The sequence below is a fragment of the Macaca mulatta genome, chromosome 11 (genome assembly GCF_049350105.2).
Source record: "Macaca mulatta isolate MMU2019108-1 chromosome 11, T2T-MMU8v2.0, whole genome shotgun sequence".
NCBI lineage: Eukaryota > Metazoa > Chordata > Mammalia > Primates > Cercopithecidae > Macaca > Macaca mulatta.
In genome coordinates, this window is record NC_133416.1 from 2,424,679 (window position 1) to 2,451,383 (window position 26,705).

The 26,705-nt window shown below is 46.2% G+C and overlaps 2 protein-coding genes across 4 annotated transcripts in view; one reads left to right on the forward strand and one right to left on the reverse strand.

The window, feature by feature from the left end:
- Positions 1 to 11,628, reverse strand: part of FBXL14 (F-box and leucine rich repeat protein 14) — a 31,613-nt gene extending 19,985 nt beyond the window's left edge. Inside the window, exon 1 of one of the 3 annotated variants that reach the window (XM_015150749.3) lies at positions 9,681 to 11,628. In XM_015150749.3, coding sequence (XP_015006235.1) covers positions 9,681 to 10,832 — 1,152 coding nt within the window. In that variant the 5' untranslated portion in view covers positions 10,833 to 11,628. 3 annotated transcript variants of the gene reach the window in all.
- WNT5B (Wnt family member 5B) overlaps positions 1 to 26,705 on the forward strand; it is a 128,302-nt gene that overhangs the window by 56,120 nt on the left and 45,477 nt on the right. The window lies entirely within an intron of this gene.

The window sequence follows — 26,705 nt, forward strand, 5'->3', positions numbered from 1 at the left end:
GCACTTGTAATCTTAGCATTTTGGGAGGCCGAGATGGGAGGATCACTTGAGCCCAGGAGTTGGAGACCAGCCTAGGCAGCATAGCGAGACCCTGTTTCTACAAAATAGTAATAATAATAGTAATAATGGGCGTGGTGGCACATGCCTGTGGTCCCAGCTACTCGGGAGGCTGAGGTGGGAGGATTGCTTGAGCTCAGGAAGTCGAGGCTGCAGTGAACTATGATCACACCGCAGTACTTCAGCCTGGGTGACAGAGCAAGACCCTAACTCTAAAAATAAATAAAGCGGCCGGGCGCGGTGGCTCAAGCCTGTAATCCCAGCACTTTGGGAGGCCGAGACGGGTGGATCACGAGGTCAGGAGATCGAGACCATCCTGGCTAACACGGTGAAACCCCATCTCTACTAAAAAATACAAAAAACTAGCCGGGCGAGGTGGCGGGCGCCTGTAGTCCCAGCTACTCAGGAGGCTGAGGCAGAATGGCGTAAACCCGGGAGGTGGAGCTTGCAGTGAGCTGAGATCCGGCCACTGCACCCCAGCCTGGGCGACAGAGCAAGACTCCGTCTCAAAAAAAATAAATAAATAAATAAAATAAAAATAAAAATAAAAATAAATAAAGCAGTGATGAAGCTGTTTGCTGCTAAATCCTGTGTCATACGTTAATGAGTTTCTGCAGTTCCTTTTGTGATTCCATTGAAAATTAGACCCTTCTGTGTAGGGAAGAGAGCGGCCAGCTGCCTTCCTGTGGGTCATGCTGTTCTGATTGTTGACATCTGACCCTGAGCACAATGGCAGGGCATCTGTCTCAAGTGCACAGGCGTCAGCTAGGGCTGGAAGGGCCAATCCTCTATCTACTCCAGGCTCTGGAAACTTGAAGACCTTCTCTGCTTCCTACAGTCGTCAGCTGTCAGCTGGATAAAGTTCAGGGGGCCACAGAACTTAACCAACCTGCTATTACAGATTCCTGAAAACTGGCTAAATTCTATGCATTTGAAATAAATTAGGTAGAAACTGTCACTTTCATCTTGTCATTTTCATGTTGTTTGCTTAAGGCACACCTACTGGCCGTCTTTTTATTTTTGTTGTTGTTCACAGCAGTGGATTTTTGGGCAATGAAGTTAAGGTTTAAATGATTGAAAGCAGAAATGGTTGTCTTCCATCTAAGAACATTAAGCATTTGTCTGAGGGGCATTTGAGGGGCTTAACTCTTACAGTTTCTCCCTTACTTTACTCCTGTGTCCAGTTTTAGCCTCAGTGATTTTTCTAGAGATTCTGAGAAATAGGACTAATTATTTTGGCTCCTCCCTGTGTAGTGACCACTTCTCAAAAAGCCTTGTCTTGGGCTACAAAAAGGTAGCAGATGTGTACATAAATAATGCCAGTTTGAGATTAAGATTTCCTAAGGATAAATATTATGAACCTTGGTAGTAAATATTTCCTTATACCCTTTTTAGATGAGAAAAACAATATTTTCCAGGCCATATTAAGTAATTCCACATTAATATTTATGAAAAATTAATCTGGTCTCAAAGAACTGTTTTCCCACAGTCCAGTTCCAGTGTCTCAAGATCCATGATGTAAGGAGTAATTGTTGACACACCACTGTGTGGTAGGTCTGATCCTTCTGGAGTGTGGATTACGTAAATGGGGGAGTAATAAATATAAGAAGGTGCCTACTATTAACAAATTAGACCCTTTTACTCTTTCTGGACAAGTGGGATTTGTAACTAAAACATCTGTGAAGTCAAAGCTTTTTACCCTTGAATGAAGAGAAAATAGAGTTTTTGCAACTTGATTCTACTTTATAAAAGGATTGTGTGGCAGATATTTATAGCATGTGAAATGTGTGTAAGTTCCTAGCTTTGAAGCTCTCATAAGCAGTCCTCCCAGCATTAGTATTCCACATTACTATGTGCGACAAAGCAGTGTTTTGGAAACTGGCTCAAATCCTCTGAGAGCCACAGGCAACATATTTGACAGTTACTTCAGTACCTTATAGACCATTTAACAACATGTATTAGTTTTTTGGTTTCCTGAATAACCCTATATAATACTTGCAGACATGTCTAGGTTTGCATAATGTAGTGCATATTAAATAGTAATAACTTTTAGCATTTTGGGTTTTTTTTTTTTTTTTATTCCCAGTGAAAATAATATGCTTTGGTGTAGCACCTTTAAAAAAACTATTTTTTTTAAGGCTGAGATGGAAAGATACCTTGAGCCCAGGAGTCCAAGACTGTAGTGAGCTCTGCTCATGCCACTGCACTCCAGCCTGGGCAACAGAGTGAGACTGTCAAAAAAAAAAAAAAAAAGACAAAAAACAAAATTTTTTTAAGAGATGGGGTTTTGCTGTGTCACCCAGGCTGGTCTTGAACTCCGGTGTTCAAGTGATCCTCCCACCTCAGCCTAGTGAGTAGCTGGGACTACAGATGTGTGCCGTGCCCGGGTTGGTGCAGCGCGTCTCCAAAGAGAGCCAGAGTGGTGCTCTGCAGTGCCTGTGTGAACCGCCTCCGTGTTGCCACCTTCTGCATTGGTCATTAAGTCTAGAGCAGCCCAGGTTCTGAGACTAGGTGCTTCACTAATTACCCAGGCAAAATCTTTTCCACTTCATTAAGCATCTTTTCCTCTTTATAAAATTAAATGTGGCCGGGCGCGGTGGCTCAGGCCTGTAATCCCAGCACTTTGGGAGGTTGAGGTGGGTGGATCACGAGGTCAGGAGATCGAGACCATCCTGGCGAACACGGTGAAACCCCGTCTCTACTAAAAAAACTAGCCGGGCGAGGTGGCGGCGCCTGTAGTCTCAGCTACTCGGGAGGCTGAGGCAGGAGAATCGCTTGAACCCGGGAGGCGGAGCTTGCAGTGAGCTGAGATCCGGCCACTGCACTCCAGCCTGGGCGACAGAGCGAGACTCCATCTCAAAAAAAAAAAAAAAAAATTAAATGTACCACATCTACCAGATTTGGGAAAACAAAAATTTTGAGACAGAGAAACCAAACACTGTGTGACCAAGTTCTTCAGCAGATCACATTCACATTTCTAACCTTGTCTCACTTGGCTTTCTCTGCTGTGCCACGGCTGCAGACCCAGTTCTCTTCTTGGTAATTGAGACTCATTCGTTTCCACTATCACAAATGCAAGTATCCTTGTAAGTTTGTTATAAGGATATATAGCATTTGTTCCTTAAACAATTTAAGTGGCCAGGCGCGGTGGCTCACGCCTGTAATCCCAGCACTTTGGGAGGCTGAGATGCGCGGATCACTTGAGGTCGGAAGTTTGAGACCAGCCTGACCAACCTGGAGAAACCCCGTCTCTCCCAAAAATACAAAATTAGCCAGGTGTGGTGGCGCACGCCTGTAATCCCAGCTACACGAGAGGCTGAGGCAGGAGAATCGCTTGAACCCGGGAGGCGGAGGTTGCAGGGAGCCAAGATCACGCTATTGCACTGCAGCCTGGGCAACAAGAGTGAAACTCCGTCTCCATCTCAAAAAAAAATTAAAGTAGAAGAGTAATGAAATAATAGAAACTTCAGTCTTCTTTTTGAAGAAAATATGTGCACTTTTCTGTTTTAACAAATAGCAGGCAGAGGAATTCCACTTCTATTGTTTTATTGCGGGGGGGTTTAACATACCCTACTCAAGTACTGCTAAGATCTCAAGCTTACTTTCTTTTGCACCTCAACTGGAGGACTTGGCTTTACATATGACCAAATATTCTGGGTTGGTAAAGGCAACGCCACCAGGCAAAATCAGAGCAATCCCTGGAAAAGAGGAAAAAACTGAAACTGATCATCTGTGGATATTTAAATTTACCAATTGTCTAGAAATTCCATACAAGAGCTGAGAATATATGCTCTTATTCCAACTGTGCACTTACCTTTGATATTTCGTTAAGTAAATAAATATTTGGCACTCATCTACACATGCATGTCCCATCTATTTTACAACACTTTTTAAAAAATGTAACTTGCTGCCTAACAGTTGACCAGGTACATTGACAGAAATTAGGTAAATATGTGGCCCAAGCCTGAGCTTAGGTTTGAATGCAGCTTTCTATTTTTTTTTTTTTTTTTTTTTTTTGAGACGGAGTCTCGCTCTGTCGCCCAGGCTGGAGTGCAGTGGCCGGATCTCAGCTCACTGCAAGCTCCGCCTCCCGGGTTTACGCCATTCTCCTGCCTCAGCCTCCCGAGTAGCTGAGACTACAGGCGCCGCCACCTCGCCCGGCTAGTTTTTTGTATTTTTTAGTGGAGATGGGGTTTCACCATGTTAGCCCATGTTAGGATGGTCTCGATCTCCTGACCTCGTGATCCGCCCGTCTCGGCCTCCCAAAGTGCTGGGATTACAGGCTTGAGCCACCGCGCCCGGCCCAGCTTTCTAATTTCTAATCCTGTGCTTTACTCATGATCCACATTATTTCATCAAAAAGCCTCATCCCCTCTGACTCCTCAGGGGTTCATAATGGCACAAAGTTTAGGTCTTGCCCTCTACTAAAGGGATGGAATTAACTTTTAAAAGGGGTGATGTTTGATGCAGGGAAGAGAAAGAGAACAGAGAGAAGGGACCACTGGATGACTTACTATCGTCCCTCCCTTTCTACCGCAGAACACAGCAGAGATCAGAGGCCAGGGGCTTTCCCTTTCATAGAACTGGGAAGAGACAGTTGTCAGAAGCTGCATGAGGCCTTGGTTTTGTTTCACAAATCTCATCTTTTAATCAAGAGGTTCTTATTCTTTAGAAACACAGTGGTCCCTGGGGGCCACTACCCCTTCCCGTTGAAAACTTGAATGCGAATTCTCTAAGTCAAAAGCGAAAGGTTTTGTTTATATTCTAAGAGCAGCACCTATCTAGTAACCACTTCAGGAAAAGCAGCAGGATTTGGGAGCTAGGCCATGCTTTAATTTACATATCATATGTCCTTATGTCAGAGAAAGTTCATAGCTTTCAAAAGAAAAAGGAACGTTTACTTGTTTAGCTCCTTGTTGTTCGTCTGACTCACGAAAGGACGTGATCGGTTTGAGTTTATTTTTAGGATATACTGGCGCTGGCTTTTAGTTTTAGTAAATGTGAAGCTGGACAAGTTAAAGGCCTCGGTTGGGAGCTGCAGAAATTGGCTGAGCCCCACAGGTGGTTTATAATCTTTTCAGCAAGAACACTGAAGGGCTATGCGTGATGACACTTAGAAAAAGAAGGGAAATGGCCGGGCGCAGTGGCTCAAGCCTGTAATCCCAGCACTTTGGGAGGCCGAGACGGGCGGATCACGAGGTCAGGAGATCGAGACCATCCTGGCTAACACGGTGAAACCCCGTCTCTACTAAGAAATACAAAAAACTAGCCGGGCGAGGTGGCGGGCGCCTGTAGTCCCAGCTACTCGGGAGGCTGAGGCCGGAGAATGGCGTGAACCCGGGAGGCGGAGCTTGCAGTGAGCTGAGATCCGGCCACTGCACTCCAGCCTGGAGACAGAGCGAAACTCCGTCTCAAAAAAAAAAAAAGAAAAGAAAAAGAAGGGAAATGAAGTTGGTCCTTGACTACTACCCAGTTTCTGTTGAGGTTTATTACTTCTAGATGATAAGGTTTACACCAAGTTTACATTATGTTTTTTCAGTTCTCAAGTTTCAGCAAATACCTGAATCAAGTTTTCTTCTGTTATTCTAAGAACTGCCCTGGAGTGCCTTTTAACTTTTGTACCACCACGTAGTGTCCTATCAACTCATGTCCTTTAGCTCTTCTATTCTTCAATGCATTTCTCCCATTCCTGTAGGTGTGGTGGGGATCAACTTTTTATTCCACCAAGAATCACCCTTATTCCCTTTGACGTAATGCCCTATGGCATAAGCTTGTTCATACAGTGTTCAAACAGCTACCGTTCACTTCTGAGGGTCACCTTACGGGAAACCAAGGTATGATGAGTAACTAAATCTTCTCACCAAACAAAAGGGAGCTGGACTTTAGATGGAGCCCGAGCCAGGCAGAGTGGCTCATGCCTGTAATCCCAGGACTTTGGGAGGCCGAGGTGGGCAGACTGCTTGAGCCCAGGAGTTTGAGACCAGCCTGGGCAACATGGTGAAACCCTGTTTCTACAAAAAAAATACAAAGAAAAAAAAAAAAAAGATAACCAGCCATGGTGGTGTATGCCTGTAGTCTCAGCTACTTGGGAGGCTGAGGTGGGAGGATCACTTGAACCTGGGAGGTCAAGGCTGCAGTGGGTTGTGTTTGCACCACTGCACTCCTGCCTGGGCAACAGATCAAGACCTTGTCTCAAAAAAAAAAAAAAAAAAAGGGAAATGGAGAAATGGAGCCTAGATTTGAATCCTGGCTCCCTCACTTACTGGTTGGGTAACTTACGGCAGGAATTATGACTTATCTGGAAAACAGGGATAATACCTGTTTCAGCAGGTTGCTTTGAAGATTAAAACTTACAAGTACCTTGTAAAGCACACATAGGTTCTCAACACATTAATTGCTTTCCACCCAAAAAGGCTGCGAGATGAGCAGTTGACCTTCACTAACCACTCTAGGTGGCTCACCATCTTTTCCAGAGAAGCTCCCGCTGTACTAAATATGCCTCGTTCAGGATAAGGATATAGATAGACCCATGGGCTTAACTTTCAAACATTAATTTGCCCACCTTTAGTCAAGCATATATTTGACATTTAACATAAAAAGGAGACAAAACAGAAGAACATGCTTCACGTTACAGGTAGCAGGAATATTCTGCGTATTAAAATGAAGAATGTGAATACAGAGCCTAAGACTTGGGTGCTCAAATTTTTATCAGTTGAATCTGTATAGCCATGCAGTCTCTTGGAAGAAAAACAGACTAAGAACCCACAGCCATGTAACCTTCAGGAGTTGTGTCAAATGCTAAATTAGAAAGCTGACCCTAATTCAGAGTTCCTACTTCTTAATAGGCTTCACACATTTTTTTTTTTTCCAGGCATTAAGCACTGTAACCTAAGTGGGAAGAAAGAGATCCACACCTTCCCCAAAGAAACAGAAGATGGATCTAGTGTCAGGCTCAATTAGACCCAATTGTGATGACTCTCCAAAAAGGAACAATGCGGCTCTTGTGATATGCTCAGGCAGAAAGCTTGGACGTTTTACAAAACAATCTTATCCCCGGAGAAACCTGGGTTCCAGCCCTCTTCCTGGAAAGAGGGGTTGATCCAGGAAAGTTTTATACTACTCTTATCAGCTCTTGCTGAGATCAGTACTTTTTTAACAATCTCAGAAACAACCAAGACCAATGTGAAACCAGGAATATGAGCCACTCCCCTGTCGGCGCATTCATACCCATAGGTCTCCACAGTCAAACCACAGGGTGCCAGATTATTTTGTTATTGTCTACCAAAGGGAACTCTTTGCTGGAATTGTTGGTATTTCATTAATCTGCCCCGATTTCAGTCTAAAAACCCTTGACGGAGTGGATCCAGTGGCCAGCCTTGGCTGCTGGAAGTGCTAAAATGCAAATGTGCAAGAATCCTGGCCAAGCTCCCCATCCCCCAGGAAAGTGCTTCCTTACAGCCAGGCCTGGAGGGGAATGTTAAAAAGAGGGCTTGAGCTGCCCTCCTCCTTTCCACCGGGACCCTCGCTCACACTGGGAGATTCAGCATGCATGACTGAGCCGGCAAGCACGCAAGGACAGCGCTCTTTTAACTTTTCTGAACAATGGCTGCAGTCCTTCCACCTTCACATCCTCCCCACACCCACTCGCAGGGTCAAGAAATCCATCTTTCTTGGCCACATCGTGATCCACTTTTCAACGTCACCCCTAGATCTCATTTTCACCCAGAGAAAAACTGGCCACTCGGGGAAACTGTGACTTACATACAAATCTGGTTTTTTAAAAAGTTTCATTTTGTTCAATTTCTTTAAATTTCCAGGTTGTTGACAGTTTAAAACCAAAAATTATGTGAATCTCCAGTCTAATCACATTTCTAGAAACAAAACATGTCAGTAGTAAACCTTATACAGAATAAAATTTCACCCATGAGCTGACTCACCCCCACATAGGATGCACCAAACTCCACCTTGCGTCCTCAGAGTATACAAACAGCACCTCCTACCTTGGCATGTACCCAAGCACACAATGCCTTAAAAATAATTCGCAGATACAAGGCTGTTGGTTTTTTTTTTTTTTCAAAAACATACTTCATATTTCCTCTTTTATTATATAAATATCAGTTTAACCTTTTACTGTAAGAATATAAACGTTTTAAGAGGATCTTTGTTATTATTTATACAAATTCACAAACAGTACAATTAATTGATAAAGGTCTCTGGGTTTCTTTAACTCCATGGTCTCGCATGTTGCTGTGGAGGATTCTAAAAAAATAAACAACAAAAATCCAACAAAAATATACATCCTACTCAAAAGTGATTTCTTTAAAGCCACAAGTCCCAACCCCCACCAAAATAAAGAAAGTCATCTATTCCTCCATTTAGAAACAGAATTTTTTTAAAACCCACAAACTCCCATTTTGTTAATAGAACAGAGATAAGACATGAGCTTCATCACAGCCCCGGGGGCTCTGCAGGCCAGCTTTGCTCCTGTTTCCCACAGGAAGCCGCACTGTGTGACCTTTTTTGGGGGAAACTTGGAAGAGGGTGAGGGTAGGGCAGAATTTGCATATATAATCATCATTTTCAAGACACAGTCTGCATCTCAAACAAAAACAACGGTTCAACTCTCATTGCTCCCACATATTTGTGCTATAAATTAAGTCAAGATTTAGAAACAGGTCCTCAAATCCCAATGAACAAGGAGAAAAAGGAAATTATAGCCAGAATGTGGAAGTGGGACACACTGGACGGATGGAGGCTGGGAAGAAGCCAACACAAAAAGACGGACAAACCCAAGGGCATCTTTCCAGTCTAGGCACAAACATGTTTCAGTCTCAAAATATCTCTCTTGTAGAATTCCAGGGCTTCAGAAAAAAAGTAAACTAAAACGAGGTAGCCAGACATATATATGTATATATATATAATTTATATATATAGAATATATAGAATATATTCAGCAGAAAAAAAGGACCATGATTTCAAATTTTTTCCAAAAAAACAATTTTAAAAAGGAAAGAAGAAAATGAAATGAGCGTGAATAGCAGAGTACTGTAAGAGGAGGAGTGATGAGAAGAGACTGGGATTAGTTACGAAGTGGAAGAAGGGTGAAAAGGCCTTTGTAGCTGGGTTTGCTTTTTATACATTTGAAAATAAAAACCAGATCACAGTATTCAAATGAAAGCTGAAGTGAAGGCAGACATTTTCCTCAACTCCCCAGGGTTGAAAAGACAGTCACTCCCCACCCCCATTTCCAGTCACAGCAGTGGGAATACAGTAGCTGAATCAGTCCTCCACCCCCCCGCAGGGGAGTGGGTGGGTAAGCAGCCGAGTCCATTCTCCATCCGCGGGGAAAAGGAGCTGGGAGTAGGGTAGGGTAGGAACCCCAGCTGCAAAGAGAATGGGCTGGAAGCCGGGAGGGGGCTGGAGGAGGGAGGAGAAAACGAGCCTGAGGCTTCTGTCACAGCCCCATCTCATCCGCTGCAATGATCTGTGCATAAGTGTGCGTGTGAGTGTGCGGGGGCGGTGGTGATGGGAGGATGAACAGGGCGGGACAAGGGGAGCTGGTGCTGCCGCCCTCACCTGACCTTCTCACTGTCCGTCATCTGCCAGAGTCCCAGGTTGAGTACCTTGAGGCAGGGCAGCTGCGTGATGCGCTCCAGGCCGCGCTTGGTGATTCGGGTGCAGCCGTACAGGTCTATGCCGGTGAGCTGGCTCAGGTGCTCAGCGATCAGCTCCAGGCCCTTGTCCGTGATGCGCACACACTGTCCAATGTTGAGCGTGCGCAGCCCGTGCATCTGCCGCACCATGCGGTTGATGCCATCATCACTGATGTGGCAGGAGCAGAGAGAGAGAGACTTGAGGCCATCCAGCCCTTGGGCTATGTAAGCCAGACTCTGGTCTCCCACCTTGTCACAGAACGACACATCCAGCCCCGAGAGGCGCAGGCTGCCCATGGCCAGATGCATGATGCCCGTGTCACTGATGTTGTCACAGGAGCGCAGGTTGAGGCTGCGCAGGCTGCCCATGTGCGACAGGTGCAGGAGGCCAGCGTCCGAGATGCCCCCACAGAAGCTGAGGTTGAGGAGCCTCAGGCCCGTCAGCCCTCGGGAGATGTGCTTTAGAGAAAGATCTGTGAGCTTCTGGCAGTCCTGTAGCGTGAGCTGCTCCAGGCCCAGGCAGCCCTCCGCAGCGCTGCGCGTCATGCCGGCCAGGTGCCCGATGCCGACATCCGAGAGGTGGCGGCAGCTGCGGAGGTTAAGGCTCTTGAGGCGCTGCAGACCCCAGGCGATGAGCAAAAGGCCAGTGTTGGTGATGTTGCTGCAACCCCCCAGCTCCAGCACCTCCAGGCCCTTCAGATACTGGGCTATGCGGCCCAGGCTGCTGTCAGTGATCTGCTTGCAGAGGCTCAGGTTGAGAGCGCGCAGGGAGCCGATCTCCTGCACAAACGCGTGGCCCAGCCCGTTGTCGGTGAGGTTGTAGCAGCCGCTGAGGTTGAGGCTCTCGATGTTGGCCATGCCCTGGATCACGTAGCTGAGGCTGCGGCGGAGGCTCAGGATCTGCACGCGGCGGATGCCCCGGGCCTGCAGGCTGGGGAACAGCGACGGGTTGGCCCGGCGCAGGTGCAGCTTGGCCTCCACCCCCCGCCACACCGACTTGTGGTAGGCGGCGTCCCGCCAGGCCGTGCACACCTGCGCCGCGCGCCCCTTGTCCCGGACGTCCAGGTAGCCGAAGATCATGGCCAGCAGCTCCGGGAACAAGCATGAGATGTGGGTCTCCATCTTCCTCCTCCCCCCTCCGCGGCGCTGGGGGGAGGAGGCGCGGGCCCCGCCGCTCCGGACTCGGGCAGGCGACGAGAGCGCTTCTCCCCAGCCGCCGCCGCTGCCGCCGCCTCGGGCCCAACGGCCGGCCCCTCCCCGCCTTCCGGCTCCGGCCGCCGCCGCCGCTCCTCCTCCTGGTCCGTCCGTCCTTCCTTCCTGCCGGCTGCGCCTCCGGCCCGGCCCTCCCCCGCCCCGGGCTCCGCGCGGCGCTCACATCCCGGGCGGGGAAGGCGCCTCGCTCTCGCTCCCGGAGGCCGGCCGCCGCCGCCTCGGCTCTACCCACGCCGCGCCCGGGCCGCGCCGCTCCGCCCGCGCCGCCGCGCCCACGCCCCCTGCCGCATCCTCCGCCTCCTGCCGCCGCCGCTGCTCCGCGGGCCGGCGGGCGGCGAGGGGGCCCCGGGGGCCGGGCGCACGGGCTCCGGGCGCGGAGGAGGCTTCCTGCTGCCTTTGTCTCTCACCCGCTTTTCAAACCTCCCAGCCCCGGGCCGCCCGCACTCCGCCGCGCAGGCGGGGGGACCAGGAGGCCAATCCCGGCTGGCGGCGCGCGTTCCTTCTCCCCCGCCGTCCGCGGCCACTTGGGAGCTGCCGGCCCCCGCACCGAGGACGCCGCGGCCGTCCGGCCGGAGCGCGGCTCGGCGCAGACCCCGGGCGAGCAGGCGGGCCGCGCGTTTGGTAGCGCCCGAGCCGGCTCCGGCTCCGCCGCCCTGCAGCGCGTCCCCTCCGCCGCTCCCGCTCCCCCGCGCCCGCGCAATGGTACGGGCCTGCGCTGCCGGAACTGTGGAGCCGTTGCCCTGGAAACCGAGTTCGGCCTGGTCCCGTGGCCCCTGGTTTTTAACCCTGTGGGCGCCGTGCGGGAGCAGCAGCTGTCAGCCGAGCGCCTCCCCACCCGGCTGCTTTTCACCCCGCAGCCCGTTATTGAGCCGTTCCCTCTCTGAGCCACGCCCCAGCCCCGTTCCTTCTTTTTCTTTGCTGTAGAAGTCTGCACAACCCCTTCCCACAGTTTACCCCTACATCCCTGACCCTTACTTCACACCCCTCTCCCTTGATTATCCCTGCGAGAGCCTCCTCCTATAGCAGTGCTCAATAATCATCACCCCAACTGTCCTATTCTTGCTGTCCCTAATGCCCTTTAACACATCTCATTATCACACCCCTGCTCCCCCGGTTGGAGCTGTTTCCTACGACTCCTTTCTCTCCAGTCTCGTGTCTTAAATTGTAGAGAAACTGGCCTTTACTCATCTTAAACAATGACCCCCTCCAGTCGGTGTTCTAGAAATTTCTAGAATTATCTGTACTTCCTTCTAGCATCTTCTGATGGTTTCCAGACATGCTGTGTGTGTTCCCCTCGGTACTTGATATATCAAAACTTCCCTCTCCTTCTGCAGGCTGTTGCACTACCAATACCCTCAGCCCACTTTGCTTAGAGGGGAACAGCCGTCCCTAAACCTTGTTTTAGGAGCTTTCTCCTTGTCATCAGCCTTAGACTATCAGTTGCATGGCTCAGTTGTACTGATAGTCAATATATTCGTATATGCTGAATCCGGTTTACTTTTTGATTAAAATGGAATGACAGTTGAACTTGGTTGAAGACAATCCAGTCGTGTCTGTTGGTTTGTCAACTGTTTTATGGAAAGAGGGCACAATTACATTCTAGGATGTAGCCCCTGGGTCCTCAATGTCCGTACTAAGGATAGAATTTCAGAAGTTTCATTTTAACTACCCCCAAACCAAGAATTTTTGGATCAGAGAAAATGACCCTCTGTATTTTAATTTATGGATCCACACAACTAGATACAACACAACCGGATTTATCAGAAAGGGAAAATGGTTTCATTGATTCTTTGAGGACCTGAACAAGATTTGGAAGGGGTTCCATGTTCAGTGTAGGAGAGTAACTTTCGCTCAAGCAACCAATATTGGACCAAATACGTACAAATTCAGTAATAGGTATAATACACCTTTTACACCCCTACCACTCCTCTTTCCTAAATCAGGAAATGCAGAAGCAAAAATTCTCGCCAGCTTGTTACCTCACCCACATTACACGCAGTGTGAAGCCCATAGATTTTTATAACCTTCCTGAAAAAAATAGACTGTACTGTTAGTCATCCAGTACCTCCAGATGTACGGTGGCAGTAAGTGTCACGATTCCGGGGTGTGCCTGGGCTTCACTCTTCTCCTGGGGGTTATTTAGGCTTTTATTCTTATCAGTCACTTCTGCCTAAACTTTGACCTTAAATTCTGTGTGAAAGTCACTTTTTGGTTATTCTATGCACCTAGATGTGTTTGGGTTGATGTCAAGGCCTTCATCCAAAGCACCTTAGTGTAACTTAATCCTGTTTAATACAAAACAAAGTACCCCACACATTTGGGGGGAATTTTAGACAGGGGGCCTGACCAGGCTCAGACTAAGAAGGAGTTTAAAGGTTTTCCTTCTCTAGAAAGGCCTTCGTTCTCAAATCTGAAGTCATTCAGAGGCATCTGGAAGCACTTTCTCTAGAAGTTGGCTGTCTGGTCCTTGTTCTAGCAACAGTTTTTCTTGACTTGAGTTCTAGAATCTTATTAACACAGAGCCTTTTATTTAAGGCACTAAAGTATATATTACAAGGATTTTCAGCAATAAATAGGAAAATATAGCATCAAGAAGCATCACGGAAAAAGCTTTCTGGGGAAAAGGAACTAGGGCATAGAATGAGCCGTATGTAGAATCTGAACACCTGGTGCCTATGCCACTGGCGAAACAATCCCCTTTCTGGGTCTGGGTCTCCTTGTGTTACACCAGGGTGATTTGACTAGGTAATCTTCAGGGACCTTTCCAGTAGGAACACTGTGAGGCCAAGAGCCTAGCATACCGTCTCCTTAGCCTATGGAAATATACATTGTTCCTAATGCAGGCTCCAGATATTAAGAATAATTTCGAATACAATAACTTCTTGGGAGTTTTGGTTTATGCACAGACTTAGGACCCAAAAATATATGGAGAGTATGTATAGATAGGAGACTCTGATTGTCTGGCAAATATGTGTACCAATGAAGAAAATTCCGTGGCTTGCTCTTCATATTTTTAAAACTTGTTGAGATTTTTGTATATGATTTAACAAGTTACAACCAGAAGTTTTTTTCTGAATGAACTATAGCCTATTTAAAAGCAGAATTGATAGCCTTGTGTAGGGAAGTCTCTCCAAAGCCTTACCAAGAATTTTTTTTTTTTTTTTAATTCTAGATTTTTCAGATGGAGTGTGCTTTTCACCTGGGTAGGGTGAGAGGCCCAACCCCAAGATCAAGCTTACCTAAGGATTCATACTTTCTCCTTCACAAGGGGCACACCTGGCAGGAAAGATCAGAAGTGCTCTGGAGCTTTTAACTCCTCATTCAAGAATATATATGTATTTCCAAAACAAGTGGGCCAGAGTCTAGTTTATGGGTTGGGTCAAAGGAGTTAAAATAGGCCGGGCAAAGTGGCTCATGCCTGTAATCCCAGCACGTTGGGAGGCTGAGGTGGGCTAATCACTGGAGGTCAGGAGTTCGAGACCAGCCTGGCCAACATGGTGAACCCCAATTCTACTAAAAAAAACAAAACTATTAGCCAGGCATGGTCACACATGCATGTAATCCCAGCTACTCAGGAGGCTGAGGCATGAGAATCACATGAACCCAGGAGGCAGAGGTTGCAGTCAGCTGGTATTGTCCCACTGCACTCCAGCCTGGGCAACAGAGCAAGAGGCCTTGTCAAAAAAAAAAAAAAAAGTTAAAATATTTTGTGTCTATTTTCCTTGAACTCTAATGTATCTTTGGCACGATGCCTGCTATGTAGTAGACATTTTGTCAATGTTGTTGAACTGACATGAATGAGATGGAGAATATAAATAATATCTCTTTATGTAAGACTTCATACATATCGAACTTCTTGGCGAGCTGGGCAGCATTAGTAATCTGAGGTTTGTAATAAAATGCCGCCTTTCCAACTTAAAGGTTTCTGGAGAATAACATTCATTCTATTGCTAAGTGTTTCTAAGTAGGAGAGCATCACTCTCGACACTTCTTGGTGACAGAATATTAAAGATAAGAGAGTGAGGATTTGATTCACTGATTGCAAAGAAAAGATTTAAGCAGAAACAATAAACAAAAAAAAACACCCCTATTTAAAAATGGGCAAAAGATTTAAATAGACATTTCTCCAAAGAAGATACCCAAATGACCCACAGCGCGTGAAAAGATGCTCAACATCATTAGTCATAGGGAAATGCAAATGAAAGCCACAATAAGATACCACCTCATATCCATAAGGATGGCTACTATTAATAAAACAGAAAATAACAAGTGTAGGTAAGGATATGGAGAAAGTAGAATCCTGGTGCACTGTGGGTGAGAATGTAAAGTTGTGGGCCAGGCACAGTGACTCACACCTGTAATTCCAGCACTTTAGGAGGCTGAAGCAGGAGGATTGCTTGAGCCCAGGAGTTCAAGATCAACCTGGGCAACATAGCAAGACCCCATCTCTATTACAAAAAATTGCGCAGCTGCTATGGAAAATGGTATGGCCATTTCTCAAAAAATTAAAAATACCATATGATTCTGTTTCTAGGTATGTACCTAAAAGAATTGAAAGCGGGGGCTCAAAGAGCTATTTGTACATCCATGTTCCTAGTAACGTTATTCATAACACCAAAAGTTAGAAGCAACCGAATATCCATTGACAAATGAACGGATAAGCAAATTGTGGTATATACTCACAAGGGAATATCATTCAGCCTTGAAAAGGAAGGAGATTCTGACACATAGTACAACATGGATGAACCCTAAGGACATTGTGCTAAGTTAATAAGCCAATCACAAAATGACAAATACTGTACAATTCCACTTATACGAGGTATCTAGAGTAGTCAAAATTATAGAAACAGAAAAAAATAATCATTGCTAGGGGCTGGGGAGAGGGTTGATGCGGAATGAGGAGTTGTTTAATGGGTATAGAGTTTCAGTTTTACGAGATGGAAAAGTTCTAAAAATTGGTTGCACAAGAATGTGAATATACCTAACACTACTGAGCTGTACACTTAAAAATGGGCCAGGCGAGGTGGCTCACGCCTGTAATCCCAGCACTTTGGGAGGCTAAGGCGGGCAGATCACCTGAGGTCAGGAGTTCGAGACCAGCCTGACCAACATGGAGAAACCTCGTCTCTACTAAAAATACAAAACTAGCCGGGCATGGTGGCGCATTCCTGTAATCCCAGCTACTCGGGAGGCTGAGGCAGGAGAATCACTTAAACCCGGGAGGTGGAGGTTGCAGTGAGCCAAGATTGTGCCATTGTATTCCAGCCTGGGCAATAAGAGCAAAACTTTGTCTTAAAAAAACAAAAACAAACAAAAAAAAATGGTTAAGATGACAAATTTTATGTTATGTGTACTTTACAATTAAAAATTTTAAAAAGATTTTAGCAGGACAAACATTTTGAAATAAGGATAGAAAAGAAAAAGAGAAAAATATGTGAAAAGTATTCTCACATCAACAGATTGCCAGGAACCCCCTGAGATATTTGAGATGTTCTCCCAAATTGCTAGCTTGCTGTATCTTGTAAATGTAGGCTTAGGATCATCTTTATCCAATACCTAAAAGTAAGGGCTTGTGATCTGGGTAGCGAGAGCCTTCCTGTGAGGGTGAATGTGTACTGTGTTGCCCACACTGGAAAACTCATGGAGGTGAAAGGGGGTGCTAAGCTATTACTATTCACCCCCGATGGATGGTCGTGCCCTTTTACTCTTGAAATGGGGTTGCCATTTGTAATTTGTTATTTGCAACGTTTGAGTGTTAACTGTAATAGGTGTTTTTGTAGTTTCAGGCACCCAACCAAAGAAGTAGAAATACAGTAATAGAATAATCTCGGATATCAGGTATTGTTTGTTCAATGTTGACAAACACCTTAGGTACTTGTTACAAAACAGGTAGATAGAAAGACTGGAGAAAAATCCAGTGTGTTGTAAATGTAGCCATTTCCAGGTCACTGAACACTTAGAAAGATGGGTTTTCAATTTATTCACTCATTCGGGCTGGGCAGGGTGGCTGTAATCGCAGCACTTTGGGAGGCCAGGGTGGGAGGATCACTTGATCCCAAGAGTTTGAGACTAGCCTAGGCAACATAGCAAGGTCCCATCTCTACAAGAAATAAAAATAAAATTAATTAACCAGGCGTGATGGCACGCACCTGTAGTCCCAGCTAATCAGGAGGCTGAGGCAAGCGGGAAGATCGCTGGGCCAGGAGGTCAAGGCTGCAGTGAACTGTGCTCGCACCCCTGCACTCCAGCGTGGGTGACAGAGCGAGACCATCTCTCAAGAAAAAAAAATTCAGGAAAATATTAATACAAATTATATATATTGCTCTGTGCTATGAAATAAACGAAGATGTAGAAGATTATGTTTTTGCCTTTAAGAACTTGGGATCCAGCAGGTGAGCTAGAAAATACCTGTGACAGTGACAGTATTTGTTAGTGTTATAAGTGCCAGCAGAGTGATAGAAATAAAGTTCTCAGTTTGGAGGATCCATAGTGAAACCTGGAATTTGAATAGGTGTTGATGGGAAGAATGTCATTACATTATGGTGGAAATTTTATTAGAGAATAGGCTGAAGTTTTACATTGTTTAGAAAAAAATAACATTAGAATAGCAACCATATATCGTCATACATTGTTATGGATATTCCATATTGAGGCATCAGTTATGTTAATCTAAAAAAATCACTTTCCCAAAGAATTCTTAGGTTTTATTTTTCCCAAGAATAAGAGATCTGGCTGGGCACGGTGGATCATTCCCGTAATCCCAGCATTTGGGGTGGCTGAGGTGAGAGGATCACTTGAGCCCAAGAGTTCAAGATCAGCCTGGGCAACACAGGGAGACCCTATCCCTACAAAATTAAATTTAAAAAATTAGCCAGACACAGTGGTGCGCACCTATAGTCCCAACTCTTCACAAGGCTGAGGTAGGAGGATAGTTTGAGCCCAGGAGGTCAAGGCTGCAGTGAGCCGTGATCACACCAGTGCACTCCAGCCTGGGTAACAGAGAGAGGGAGAAGAGAAAGAAAAAAGAGAAACCTTTATTTTAACTATTATGTATTTAGAATTGAAAGTCAGTATCTTATCTAAAGTCAGAAAATTTTAATTCATGGTCTGGACTTTGCAACTGTTTTTACAACCAAAATTGCCTCAAAAAAAAAAAAAAAAGTTTCTTTTGTTGTTTTAGTCAGCTCTCTCCTCATGTGCCCCATTCTTCTCTCTAACAGTAGAACCAGACAAAGATGGAAAAAGAGAGAAGTTCAAGTGTCCTGCCTGCGGCGTCCACGTGTGACTCTCCCCTACAAGCCCGTGCCTTCTGTTCCCATTTCCCGTGAGCTGTGTTCACACCACATTTGGAGTCTGAAGCTGTGTGTTTGAGTCCTTGCCCTCCCACTGTAGTCTGTTGCATGACCTATGGCAAAGTCACTCAATTCTTTGAGCTTCAATTTCCTCATCTATAAAACGAAAGTGATTGCCGTTCACGGAGCTGTGGTGAGAATTCGTTAAGAAAACATCCACCAGCAAGGAAAGGCCTAGTGCATACCTGGCACATAGTAGGGACCTGGTAAATGCTGCTTTTGTTCTTTTCTTTTATAAAGATGCACTTTGAAAAAGAAAAAAAAAACAAAACCCTCACATACGTGCCTCAAAATGATACAGATGTACATTTGCTGACAGTTAAACTTTTTTAAAACTTTATTTCCTGTTTTAAAGAAATGTACAGGTTCGAAGCTGGGCGCAGTGGCTCACGCCTGTAATCCCAGCCCTGTGGGAGGCCGAGAGGCAGGTGAATCACAAGGTCAGGAATTCGAGACCAGCCCGGCCAACATGGTGAAACCTCGTCTCTACTAAAAATACAGAAAATTAGCTGGGTGTAGTGGGGGGCACCTGTAATCTCAGCTAGTACTCGGAGCTACTCGGGAGGCTGAGGCAGGAGAATAGCTTGAACCTGGGATGCAGAGATTGCAGTGAGCTGAGATCACTCCACTGCACTCCAGCCTGGGCAACAGAGCGAGACTCTGTCTCAAAAAAAAGAAAAAGAAAAAGAAAAAGACGTGTACAGGTTCAAGGACTAGAAACATAACAAAAGTGTAGGAGCATAAGAGAATGATCTTTCAGGTAGAGCCAGCCATCTGCTTGCATCTTATCTTCTCCTCTGTAAGTCAGGAAGGGCAGCATGTTCCATTCACCCGCAAAGAAATGGTCCAGAACTCCTCTTCTGCCAGACATCCATCCATCCTGTGGCCTTGGACCTATGGTTTCACTACCAACTCTTACTCTTTCTTTCTTTCTTTTTCTGAGACAGAGTCTCACTTTGTCACCCAGGCTGCAGTGCAGTGGCTCGATCTCAGCTCACTGCAACCTCCACATCCCGGGTTCAAGCGATTCTCCTGCCTCAGCCTCCCGAGAAGCTGGGATTACAGGCACCTGCCACCACGCCTGGCTGATTTTTTTTTTTTTTTTTTTTTTTTTTGAGACAGAGTCTTGCTCTGTCACCCAGGCTGGAGTGCAGTGGCGCGATCTCGGCTCACTGCAAGCTCCGCCTCCCGGGTTTACGCCATTCTCCTGCCTCAGCCTCCCCAGTAGCTGGGACTACAGGCGCCCACCACCAGGCCCGGCTAATTTTTTTTTTTGTATTTTTAGTAGAGACGGGGTTTCACCGTGTTAGCCAGGATGGTCCCGATCTCCTGACCTCATGATCCACCCACCTCGGCCTCCCAAAGTGCTGGGATTACAGGTGTGAGCCACCGCGTCCGGCCTGATTTTTATATTATTAGTAAAGATGGGGTTTCACCATGTTGGCCAGGCTGGTCTTGAACTCCTGACCTCAGGTGACCCACCCGCCTCAGCCTCCCAAAGTGCTGGGATTATAGGCATGAGTCATTACGCCTGGCCCAACTCTTACTCTTTCTTTTGCTTAGAGCGCTGGTTCTGAAGCTTGACTAGACATCAGAATAAACTTGAGAGCTTCTTGATGCAGTATATCTGGGGAGAGGCCTGAGAACTTGCATTTCTCACATTGCTGTCAGCATCACTTGGGAACTGGGGATCACAGAACTGAGAATCACTGGTAAAACCTCCTAGTACCCATCTTTTTTTTTTTTCTTCTTTAAAACTTTTGTTAAATTATACTTCTTAAAAGCTATCTCTTTTTGGCAAAATAAAAAGAATATAGGAAAAAACTATAGTCCCCCCCCCGCCTCCATCTTCTGTCTTTTAGATCATAAACGCCTCTGAGACAAAGGTTGAAATTTTCTCCAGTGGTATGGTGAAAAGAACTTGGGTTTTACAGTCAGATGAATTCTAGGATAAAATCTTGACTCAGTCACTTATTAGCTCTATGACTTTGGACAAGTTATTTAACCACTAAGAGCCTCAATTGTCTCATCTATAAAATGGACTCGTGATTTCCAAATCTTGGGAGTTTTGTGAGGGTTGACTGGGATAATGTGTGTAACCTCCTAGTACAGTGACAGACCATAATGAAAACAGCCTGATGTTTATTGAGCATTTATTGAGTAGTAGGCCTTCTTTTAATGTCTTTACATATATGAACTTACGTAATTGTCACAACAACCCATTTTCACAACCTATGAAGAGGGTTCATTATTATCTCCATTTTACGGATGAGGAAAGTACAGCCCAGAGAAGCGACTTGCTCAAGACCAAACAGCTGGCCGAACTGGAATTTGAATTCTGTGATCTGGATCTAGAGCCCATATCCAAGCCACCATGCTTTGCTGTGTTAACAATATAAGTTTAGCATTCCACCTTGCTAGGATGCAGTTACTCTATGATGCCACATAAAGAGAGGTCCATGACACAGAAAGATAAATGCCACATGTTCTCACTCGTGTGTGGGAGCTAAAAACAACTAGGCTCATAGAAATAGAAGTAGGGGTGAGGCACTGTGGCTCACGCCTGTAATCCCAGCACTTTGGGAGGCCAAGGCGGGTGGATCACTTGAGGCCAGGAGTTCGAGACCAGCCTGGGCAACATGCAGAGACCCCCATCTCTACAAAAATACAGAAATTAGCCTGGCATTGTGTGCACCAGGGATCCCAGCTACTCTGGAGGCTGAGATGGGAAGATCGCTTGAGCCCAGGAGGTCGAGGCTGCAGTGAGCTATGATCACACCACTGCACTCCAGCCTGGGTGACAGAGGGAGACCCTGTCTGAAAGAAAGAAAGAGGCTGGGAAGTGCAGCAGGGAGGGGAGGACAGGAATAGGTCAGTTAATGGATGTAAAATTACAGCTAGACAGGAGGAATAAGTTCTAGTGTTCTAAAGCACTGTAGGGCGAATATAATTAACAACATATTTGTTCAAAAAGCTAGAAGAGAGGATTTTCAGGGTTCCCAACACAAAGAAATGGTTTTTGAGGTGATGGATATGCTGATCACCCTGACTGGATCCATTATACATAGCCTACATGGATAGAAATAGCACTCTGTGCTGTATAACTGTGTACAATTTTTACACATGTCAACTGAAAACAAAAGGGAAAAAGATGTGCAAATATGTTTTGAGATCTTTAAAGTGCCATGTAAATGTATGGTATGTTTTGTTTGTTAGGAGTACTGCTCTCCCATTATGTATTTGAACAACTCCTTATAAAACAAAGTACCTTTGGCTTGGGACAAAAATAGAGTTAACAGTGAGTGTGATACTGACCACACTGTGGGCAGGACCTGGTCACGGTGAGGTGTGGTGATCGTGCAAAACACTCGAAGGCTCTGGTGGGTGTGCTAGCCAAAGTAGGTCAGAGTGTGTTGGGGGGGTAGGGGAGGGGTGTGAGAGAGAGAGAGAGAGTGGGTGTGTGTGGGTGTGAGAGAGAGAGAGAGAGAGTGGGTGTGTGTGGGTGTGAGAGAGAGAGAGAGTGGGTGTGTGTGGGTGTGAGAGAGAGTGGGTGTGTGTGGGTGTGAGAGAGAGAGTGGGTGTGTGTGTGTGTGAGAGAATGTGTCTGTGTTTGTGCTTGTGTGAGTGTGTGTTCTGCAGGGTAGATATGCTGCTATCTGTTTTATGCCTTCAGGCCCACCGCTGACTGTGGCCCTGCATGACCAGGAATGTGTTTGTGTGTAATTATGTCACCCTCTAGCGGTAACTTCCTTACTAGCCCCTTATCCTTGAACAGGCCACTCTGGTGTCGGTGACCTCTCTTCCCAATGACAGCCCGGGAGTAGAACTTCAGGGAGATTTTGGCATGGAGGGGCAGTGCCAGGAAAAGCGGGGTGTGGCCGGGCATGAAGAGAGTGACAGGACCTGGGAAGAGGGAAAAGGACAACTAGGACTAATGATTAGTGTATCCCTGCAGAGCACAAGGGGAAGCAGGCGAGGCAGAGCATCTGGAGCGGGAGAAGAGAAGGCGCTCTCAAGGGAGGCTCTTGCATGTCAATTTTTGTCAAGTGCCATTTTATGTTTGTGGGGTGGGATGATTACCGCAGCTAGAGCTCTTTCCAGAATGTCAGTTCTGAGGGCCGAAGTGGGCATGGAGAAGCAATATTTTAAAGCAGTTTCAATTCTGTTTTCCAAGGGAAGTAGGCACAGGCTTAGAGACCGCCTACAGCTGACTAAATTCCAAACTGTCACCACTGTGGAGTGGACTGCGGACTTGGCTGCTTCTGCCTAGCCTGGGGCTGTGTTCTCTCTGCCAGTAAAGGTCATTTTTATCAGGATCCACATAGGCTTTCGCATGTTGATAAATATTTCAAAAGACAAGAAGGGATCAAGATCAGTGTTGCTCAGAGCGGATTTGGAACTCCGAGTTAGGCGGGACCCTGCCAGGCGCCTAAGGCCTGACTGAGCCAGAGTGCGAAGGGTACTCCCTGTTTGAAAAGGTGCTGGCGCCAGGCCAGGCTTTGCTGGAAAGTCCTATCTGGATGAGCCAGAACATTTGCATTTCTTACATAATGTCAGACCCAGAGGAGCTTTAGGGATCGGCCCTGCGGCAGAGCTCACAGCCAGGTCCCCTTTTCCGCCAAGAGGATAGAGTTAAAGGTTAAAAAAAAACAGCCAGAATCTCAAGGGGCAGAAAAGCAAAGGCTCAGCCGTGCCAGCATTAACTCTTCACACCCCAGAAAAGAGCGTTCGGAGATAAAACCACACCTTTATGTCACGTGATGCCACTGCCTTCCTGAATCCAGTCATTCCTAAAGAGGTCAGTAACGCCAAGCACCGGCCTTCCCCCTTGTGTGCAGGAAATTAAAGAGGCATGAACCCGGTCCACATTTTCTCTAAAGTTGGAACAGCTTGCCTGGGGCTTCAGACTGAGCTTCAATCTCAAGCTTCAGTGAGATTCTTTGTTTATTTTTTATTTTTAAACATACTATTTGGCCAGGCACGGTGGGTCATGCCTATAATCCCAACACTTTGGGAGGCTGAGGCAGGCAGATCACTTGAGGTCAGGAGTTTGAGACCAGCCTGGCCAACATGGTGAAACCCCATCTCTACTAAAACTATAAAAATTAGCCAGTGTGATGGTGTACGCCTGTAATCCCACCTGCTCAGGAGGCTGAAGCAGGAGAATCGCATGAACCTGGGAGGCGAAGTTTGCAGTCAGCTCAGATCGAGCCACTGCACTCCAGCCTGGGCGACAGAGCAAGACTCCGTCTCAAAATAAATTAACCAACTAACTAACTAACTTTACTATTGAAGACCAAAGAGTTCAAGTAAGTAACATAAGAAATCAGTGGCTACCGTTGTAACCATCAAGAATTCCTTAATGGGCCAGGCGCAGTGGCTCATGCCTGTAATCCCAACACTTTGGGAGGCTGAGGCGGGTGGATCACGAGGTCAGGAGTTCGGGATCAGCCTGGCCAACATGGTGAAACCCCGTCTCTACTACAAAAATTAGCTGGGTGTGGTGGAGCACACCTGTAATCCTAGCTACTCAGGAGGCTGAGGCAGAATTGCTTGAACTGGGGAGGTGGAGGTTGCAGTGAGCTGAGGTCACACAACTGCACTCCAGCCCGGGTGACAGAGCAAGACTCTGTCTCAGGGAAAAAAAAAAAAAAGGATTCCTTAATTTAACTGGTTCAGGGAACCTAAATGAGAGTTGTCACATACTAGTAAATCTTAGTAACCAGATGACACTCAAAGCAGGGTGTAGATATTTAACAAAAGCACTGTGTAGACATTTAATGACAATAGTTGCTTTTTGTTTGTTTACAAATGAAAATAAGGTATAGAATGAGAAGTCACTTTCTCAGGTCACAGGAACAATTCAGGTTGAGTTCATCTCTCCTCCACCTGCCGAGCATCTTGGAGTCTCCCCACCCAGGCGCACACTCAGGATTGCAGTCGTCTGTTATTGTTGCCTTTATTTATTTTTTTTGAGACAGAGTCTCGCTCTTGTCACCCAGGCTGGCGTGTAGTGATGCGATCTCGGCTCACTGCAACCTCCACCTCTCGGGTTCAAAGGATTCTCCTGCCTCAGCCTCCTGAATAGCTGGGACTACAGGCATGCCACCACGCTCAGCTAAATTTTTTTGTATTTTTAGTAGAGATGGGGTTTCACCATGTTGGCCAGGCTGGTCTTGAACTCCTGACTTCAGGTGATCCACCAGTCTTGGCCTCCCAAAGTGCTGAGATTACAGGTACGAGCCACTGCACCTGGTCTATTGTTGCCTTTTTACTTGATATTTCAATAAATTTGTGAGCAATTGGAATGGTAAGAAATTCGCTACAGTACATAAAGGTTTGATCACTTATTTATTTATTTATTTATTTATTTATTTATTTATTTATTTTGAGATGGAGTCTCACTCTGTCGCCCGGCTGGAATGCAGTGGCACGATCTAGGCTCACTGCAAGCTCCGCCTCCGGGGTTCATGCCATTCTCCTGCCTCAGCCTCCCGAGTAGCTGGGACTACAGGTGCCCACCACCATGCCCAGCTAGTTCTTTATATTTTTAGTAGAGACGGGGTTTCACCGTATTAGCCAGGATGGTCTCGATCTCCTGACCTCATGATCTGCCCACCTCGGCCTCCCAAAGTGCTGGGATTACAGGCGTGAGCCACCGCGTCCAGCGATCACTTAGACTGCTATGTGATTAGGATTGCTCATTTATATTCCTGCAATAAGAGAGGAAAAGGAGAAATTTCAAATGGAGTGATTGTGTATGTCCGCAGGCATGTCAGTAGCTGCTAAAGTGCTATGGGAAAATGGAAAACACAATCTTTGAGATCCCTCTTTCAGCCACTTTCCTGCTTTTATATCTATAAACTTTAAAAAGTAGGGCATGCTTTAAATAATAGTATACTAAGAAATTGTCACCACTGGCAGAGCTAACATTGAGTCAGCTTGCCTTGTGATTCAAATCAGAAACGTGTCTTAGTCTGTAAAGCTTCACTACAGGAAATGCCCAGGAGCTGCTAATAAAGTTTAATACACATTTGCTTCCTTAATACTATGTCAGCATCCTGACCATCACAACTTTCATTGTAAACATATTGCTTATTAAAAACACCCTGTAAAATGTCACAAACTGATAGAAAGTTGGGGCTACTACATAAATTAATATGCTAACTAGTATTTTTCAGTGTTATATAGTATAAGATAGTAAGTGCTTAAATACGAGCATTTTGAAATTCTTGGCCAGCATAATCCCATGGTTAACACTGAGTTATCCATGGCCCTGGGAGAGAGCAGGTGGTTCACTTCCAACTATGGGTGGTGTTCCAAACTAAGGGTTTTTGTTTGTTTTTTTCTTTTAAAGAAAATCAAGTTTATTTTTGAAACTGTTCATTTTAATTCTAAGACAAAGCTAGAAGGCCGGGCGCGGTGGCTCACTCCTGTAATCCCAGCACTTTGGGAGGCCGAGGCGGGCGGATCACAAGGTCAGGAGATCGAGACCATCCTGGCTAACACCGTCAAACCCTGTCTCTACTAAAAATACACACACACACACACACACACACACACACACACACACAAGCCGGACGCGGTGGCGGCGCCTGTAGTCCCAGCTACTCGGGAGGCTGAGGCAGGAGAATGGCGTGAACCCGGGAGGCGGAGCTTGCGGTGAGCCGAAATCCACTGCACTCCTGGGCCGAAAAAAAAAAAAAAAAAAGCTAGAAAAAGAAGAATGGGAGATATGGAAAAAAAAAAAATTGTCAACTGTCACTGTCCTACCGTGGGAAAGAAATGTCTTGCAAACAGAAAAAAAAAGTTGGAGAGAACGAGAAGTTTGTGGTGTTATGTAAGAGGAAGCGCCCAGATTACATATAAAAGTCAACTGTTTCACGCCCTGTTCCTAAATATTAGGGATGCAAAATACGTGGTGGCAGTAAGTCAGAGCCTGTTTCCCTAAATATTTCTTTTTTTTTTTTTTTTTTTTTTTTTTTTTTTTTTTTTTTTGAGACGGAGTCTCGCTCTGTCGCCCAGGCTGGAGTGCAGTGGCCGGATCTCAGCTCACTGCAAGCTCCGCCTCCCGGGTTTACGCCATTCTCCCGCCTCAGCCTCCCGAGTAGCTGGGACTACAGGCGCCCGCCACCTCTCCCGGCTAGTTTTATGTACTTCTTTTTAGTAGAGACGGGGTTTCACCGTGTTAGCCAGGATGGTCTCGATCTCCTGACCTCGTGATCCGCCCGTCTCGGCCTCCCAAAGTGCTGGGATTACAGGCGTGAGCCACCATGCCCAGCCAACAAGTAGAAAATTCTATCCTGAATGAGTGTGTGTGTGCCTGCTAGGAGAATATTTCCTAGTATTTCCTAGATCCTTGTTGGTTGACTTCCCACCCACAAACCCCCAGAAGGAGTAAACTGTCTCCAAATATCAGAATAAACAACAA